Source organism: Ochotona curzoniae, unplaced genomic scaffold (assembly GCF_017591425.1).
Source record: "Ochotona curzoniae isolate NIBS_2020 unplaced genomic scaffold, NIBS_Ocur_1.0 contig_4502, whole genome shotgun sequence".
Classification (NCBI taxonomy): domain Eukaryota; kingdom Metazoa; phylum Chordata; class Mammalia; order Lagomorpha; family Ochotonidae; genus Ochotona; species Ochotona curzoniae.
In genome coordinates, this window is record NW_024466308.1 from 166,971 (window position 1) to 173,097 (window position 6,127).

General features: G+C 50.3%; 1 protein-coding gene across 2 annotated transcripts in view; it reads left to right on the forward strand.

The window, feature by feature from the left end:
- The window catches only part of LOC121160445 (zinc finger protein 883-like), a 42,552-nt gene that overhangs the window by 33,279 nt on the left and 3,146 nt on the right, over positions 1-6,127 (forward strand). Inside the window, exons 1-5 of one of the 2 annotated variants that reach the window (XM_040986240.1) lie at positions 182-1,068; positions 3,245-3,336; positions 3,508-3,634; positions 4,560-4,640; positions 5,054-5,136. The exons of the other annotated variant lie outside the window; for it this stretch is intronic. Coding sequence (XP_040842174.1) covers positions 3,304-3,336; positions 3,508-3,634; positions 4,560-4,640; positions 5,054-5,136 — 324 coding nt within the window. The 5' untranslated portion in view covers positions 182-1,068; positions 3,245-3,303. Of the gene's footprint in view, positions 1-181; positions 1,069-3,244; positions 3,337-3,507; positions 3,635-4,559; positions 4,641-5,053; positions 5,137-6,127 lie in introns of those variants that run through there. 2 annotated transcript variants of the gene reach the window in all.

Here is a 6,127-nt window from a genome sequence, read left to right on the forward strand (position 1 = left end):
CGGGTGTGCTCGGCCGTGCGCCCCGTCCTGGGGCGCCTGCACATTTCTCGTGTGGTCTTTCCCCCGCCAAGGAGGAAGAGACTTTCAGCGGTTTGGAATCATGATGACTCCGTGCCCAGCGCCTTGCAGCCTCAAGGACCGGGCTACCCAGTGGTGTTCCGGTGAGCACTGGAAGAGTGGGTTCGTCCAACCCCCACCCCCACCCCCGCTCCTCTTCCTCTTTTCCTTACACAAACGGACGTTTCGGCCTGGGGGTTGGCCCCTTCTGGCCGTGAGTTGTATCTCTTGCATCTCTTGCGTTGCTTTCCATTACAAAGACCGAGATAACAGGTGCTTCGCTGTGGCATGTTTCTATTATGGAAATAGAAAAACTTGTTGGTAGACTTTTTTTTTCCTTTCCTAACAAAAGCAGGACTGGTCACCCGTCGCCCAGGCAGTTGGAAAACCTGGGCCTCCAGGCTTGGTGACTGTAGGATTAAATTTTGCATTAGAAAAACCGTTCCCAAAGTCTCTTGCCAAGGCCACTTCAACATTCAAGGCTGGGTGCACACGCTGCAAAGCTATGCTCATTTCTGGCCTTCTGCTTCTTGACTCTCCCTCTCCCAAAGAGAAAAATACATTTTTTTTTTCTTTTTGGTGACGAAATCTGAGAGTGACTTTAGGATTCAATTACAGAGAGGACACAGGGCTTTCCCAGAACTGTGGTGGAAGGAGAGGACGACATTCATTGCCGTAAGCTTACAGCGGTGCTGACTTTGAGCAGCTAACAGTAGTGTCATCTGAATTTGGAAAGGCAGATTCTCCACATTGTTCCCCGCCCAGCTTTTGGGTGTTTCTAGAAGTTAAGATGCATCCAGGCTGCCTACTCTACATTGGTGACCTTGTGTGGTCTCTTGGCCTGTCTCTTTTCAGTAGATGGAGTCGTTTCCAAGCATGTACTTGTTGAAAGTCAAAACCAGACAGATCCATCCCTGGGTTTGCTCCCTGAATGCCTGCTGCAGCCCTGGGCCATTCCAGAGCATTGCCGAGTGTCTCTGGGGCCCCCTGTGTCCCAGTGACGGGTGTGTGGTAAGCCGGGGTGACTACTGCACTCTTCTGCACTGAAGTGAGTGCCATGGCTAGATGTGGGGCTGTGATTGTAGGGGGCAGAGTTGGTGCAAGGAGAACATCAATGTGACCTTGGAGTTGGTCGTTACATTTCTGCCCTTCTGAGCACGTTATGCCTTGCACACACCAGGATCCCAGATGGGCAGTGGTTTGCACCCTGACAGCTCCACTTCCCACCCAGCTCCCTGCCTGTGGCCTGGGAAAGCAATGGAGGACGGCCCAAAGCCTTGGGACCCCGCATCCGCATAGGAGACATGGAAGAAGCTTCTGGCTCCTGGCTTCGGATCAACTCAGCTCCAGTTGTTGCAGCCATTTGCGGAGTGAATCAACGGACAGAAGCTCTTTCTGTCTCTCAGTCTCTTTTTGCCTTTCCAATAAAAAATATTTTAAAATGCTCATGGCAGGACTTTGCACGGAGGCTGAGTGTGAGCAGGTGGACCTCTCTACTTTATTCTACATGGATATCATTCATGTAAGGAATGACTGGCTCCCTCCTGGGCTGTATGGAGTCACAACCCCCACAGGCCCTGCCTCTGGGACCCTGTGCCTGACTGGGCCCTTGGGTAAATCCTGCCTGCAGAAGGGGCTACCTTCTCTCTGTCCCTCGTCAGAAGTCGGGGTGTGCAGAGGGGATGACCCTCCAGCGGTCTCCTGACGACCAGAGGAGCCCTCAGTGCTACCGTGTGAATGGCGGAGGCAGTGCTGCTAAGCGTTACGTGTGACATACGTAGCTTGGGGGACTTGCTGCACTGGATACCCACAAGAGGAGATCAGAGCAGGTGTGCAGGGCATAAACGGCTATGTTCCCCACTCCAAGACTGGGTTTATTCATTTGTTTTCAAGACAGACTAATAGACAGGGAGAGCCAGTCCTCTCTGCTGATTGACTACCCAGATGGCTACAAGGGCCAGCGCCAGCCTTCCATTCCACAAAAATTAAGTAGATTTTGGGCTTATTGTGATACCCTAGTGACTGAGGTCCTCACTTTGCATACCTGGGATCCCATATGGGTGCGGGTTCTCATCCCGGCAGCTCCACTTCCCACTTAGCCCACTTCAACTTAGCTCCAGCCATTGGGGCCATTTCAGGAGTGGACCAGTGATGGAAGATCCTTCTCTCTGTCTCTTTTGTAACTTTAGCTTTCAATTTTTAAAAAAGGTTACCTTATTTATAATCTGGGTATACCTTCACAATATAAATATTTTAAATGAGAGCCAGACTTTCTATAAAAAATTACCTGTAAAAGAGCATCGCCAGGATTGGCACTCAAGACCAGTGCTGTCCAGTTGAAGTTAGGCTATCAATTCTGACTATGCACCGCAAACTCCAAAGAAATGGCGATTATTTCAGCATCGCAGTTGGCAGCCGCTGGTTTGGTGTATGACCCCTCCAGCTGATTGGTACTCATTTTCGGGGTCTTCTCTGGGTGCCGCCTGCACAGTACAGATTCCACAGTGTGGACCTGAGCACTACCCTATCTCCTAGCTCATTTTAGGGGAAATGGGAATAGGTTAGGGAATGCTCTTTTTTTTTTTTTTAGTTATTTTTATTGGAAAGTCAGATATACAGAGAGGAGGAGACAGAGAGGAAGATCTCCCGTCCAATGGCTCACTCCCCAAGTGATCGCAATGGCCAGAGCTGCGCGGATCCAAAGCCAGGAGTCAGGAGCCTCTTCCAGGTCTCCCACACGGGTGCAGGGTCCCAAAGCTTTGGGCCGTCCTCCACTGCTTTCCCAGGCCACAGGCAGGGAGCTGGATGGGAAGTGGGGCTGCCAGGATTAGAACCCGCACCCATATGGGATCCTGGCATGTTGTAGACAAGGACTTTAGCCACTAGGCTACTGTGTGGGCCTGGAAATGTTGTAAGGAAAATTTGGTATTCATTCCCCTCTGTGAACAACGGGTCCGCATTTCTCTGAGAAGTGTTTTCAACCTGCGAAGTGGAAACTTCGCTCATTTTTGCTTTGCTGGGCAGTGAGGCTCAGCATCCTGCTTTCAGCTTTGGGTTAGCCCTGAGGACCCTGATGTGGAGGTTCTCACGAGTGTGCAGGCTTGCCGTAGGAGTTCCAGAGCAGATGGACTGGGTCCCTAGCTGTGCAGTGATGGGTGGCTCTAGGAGTCCATACTTTCTGTTCCAGGAACCCTTCTTTCTGGGAGCCAAATCTGCTTTCCTGAAGAAAGGGTAAAGACAGTGAGGATGCTGGCCACCTGCCCGACAGCTTGTTACCAGGTATGCAGAAACAGTGCCCTTCAACAGGAGACATCCCTGCCCGCACCAGGCAGCCGCACTTCTCCCCGGCAGCTGTGTCTCCTGGTGGTCCGACCTCCTCATTCTAGTGACCACAATGGAGCTGTGCGGTGCCTGTGTGCTGAGGCTGCTTTGTGCTGTGTGATCGTTTAGGACCCTGTGACCTTCGAAGACGTGGCTTTGAACTTCACCCAGGATGAGTGGGTTCTACTGGATCAGACTCAGAGAAGCCTCTACCGAGAGGTGATGCTGGACAACTTCGAGAACCTGGCCTCAGTGGGTGAGACGGCTGTGTCCTCCGGTCCTTGTTAGGGAAGGGTGTGTGTCAGAAGCAGCAGATCAGGCCTCAGATACGCGGTACACACGTCCCAAGTGGCATCTTCTTTTCTTTAAGGATTTATTTTATTTCCATTACAAAGTTAGATATAAAGAGAGGAGGAGAGACAGAGAGGAAGATCTTCTATCCAATGATTCACTCACCAAGTAGCCGCAACGGCCAGTGCTGCATTGATCCGGAGCCATGAGCCAGGAGCCTCTTCCGGGTCTCCCACCCGATGCAGGGTCCCAAGGCCGTGGGCCATCTTCCATTGCTTTCCCAGGACACAAGCAGGGAGATGGATGGGAAGTGGAGCTGCCAGGATTAGAACCAGGTCCCATATGGGATCCTGGCACGTTCAAGGTGAGGACTTTAGCTGCTAGGCCACAGCGCCGGGCCCATTTTTCTTTCTTTTTTTAAAAAAAAAGATTTATTTATGTTTGTTAATAAAAACTAAATAAATAACGTCTAATGTTCTCAATCGCAAAATGTGGTCTAAGATCACCCCAATACATCACCCTATTAGCAGTGAAGACACCAGTCTACCCTGGTCATACTGAATCAAAAGCACGTGTGTTAAGGTGTCTGGATAAATTTGATTATCTATAACATATGAGAGTCACTGCTGTCGGCTGTCCCCCAGAGAAGCAGTTTTTTCTTTGTTTCACTTGATTTCCTGTTTGATTCACAGTGTTAGTGTGAGCATTCATTGGTGGTTCAGCCATCAGAGGTGACTAAACTTTGTGAAGCAAAGAAGGGTTGAGTATTTGCATGCTCAGGCCTTTCACAGTAATCTCACTTCTTTCACCAGAACACTGTCCCTAACTTAGACTGTGTAAGACCTCTTGTGTGCGCATCTGCCACTAATGTTCTCTTCTCTCACGTCAAGGACACCTGCCAAACAAACCTGCTGTGATCTCCTGGCTAGAACGGGAGGACCTGCAGACAGCACCGAGGGGATGCCGCCGAGGTGAGTGCCGGCAGGGGCAGGAGACGTTCAGGATGTTGGGCCGCGTGCTGAGCATGCGTTTTAAGGAGTTCTCTCAGAAACAGTCCAGCCACGTGTCAGAAGACACCTTCAGAGAATATTCCTTTGTTTCCTGTGGTCCCACAGAACAAATTTATCTCATTCTTTTTAAGCTTATCATCTTATTCTATGTTCTTTGTCCAGCTCTTTCCCTCCTTGTTCCTGGTCAAATTCTTCTGTTCTCAGAGGACCAATGCACAATCAACTGCCTACAAGTTTGGATCCACATACTTATCAGTGCGAAGTGTGACCTAGTCAGAATGGTTAATCCTTGTTCCTATGTTTTAATCCAGGTTTGCCTTGAAAACAAAACCCTCATTTCTTTATGCAAAACTTATTTTTCTGTTTCTATTCAGATTGGCAAGAGCAGCTTATCAGCCAAGAATCATTAGCCCAGCAGGACCTCTCGGAAGAACAAACCTCCAGTGAGATACCGATGGTAAGAGGGATGCTTGCTGTTTCCGGTTCTTGGAGAACACTTCGGATGCCATCACAGCTTTAAAGATTTACTTATTTTTCTTGGAAAGTCAGATAGATATACAGAGAGGACAGACTGGGAGGAAGATCTCCCTTGTGATGACTCACTCCTCAAGTGACTGCAATGGTTGGAGCTGAGCTGATGAGAAGCCAGGAGCCTGGAGCCTCTTCTGGGACTCTGACATGGGTGCAGGGTCCCAAGGCTTTGGGCCAAGCTCGATTGCCTTTCCAGACCACAATTAGGGAGCTGGACGGGAAGTGGAACAGCCAGGATTAGAACCAATGCCCGTATTGGATCCTGATGCATGCACGATGAGGCCTTTAGTTACTAGGCTCCTGTGTTGGGCCTAGGGATCTGGCACTGTTATCCATGATTCAATTAGAAAGGAAGCAGCATGGCAGGAACTGTGTGAATACAATGTAAAATTCAAAAATTAGGGCCCAGCCCCGTGACCTAGCAGCTAAAGTCCTCGCCTTTAATGTGCCAGGATCCCATATGGATGCAGGTTCTAGTCCCGGCAGCTCCACTTCCCACCCAGCTCCCTGCCTGTGGCCTGGGAAAGCAGTGGAGGACGGCCCAAAGCCCTGGGACCCTGCACCCGCGTGGGAGACCCATAGGAAGCTCTTGACTCCGTGCTTTGAATCGGCTCAGCTCTGGCCATTGCAGCCATTTCGGGAGTAGACGGAAGACCTCTATTTCTTTTTCTCTCTCTGTAAAATCTGCCTCTCAATAAAAATAATACGTTTTTAGATACTTACTTCCTTTAACTGGTTCACTCTCCAAGTGGCCACAATGGCCAGAACTGAGCTGACCTGAAGCCAGAAACCAGGAACATCTTCCGGGTCTCCCATGTGAGTCCAGGGTCTCAAGGCCTTGGGCCGTCCTCCACTGCTTTCCCAGGCCACAGGCAGGGAGCTGGGTGGGAAGTGGAGCAGCCGGGACATGAACTGGT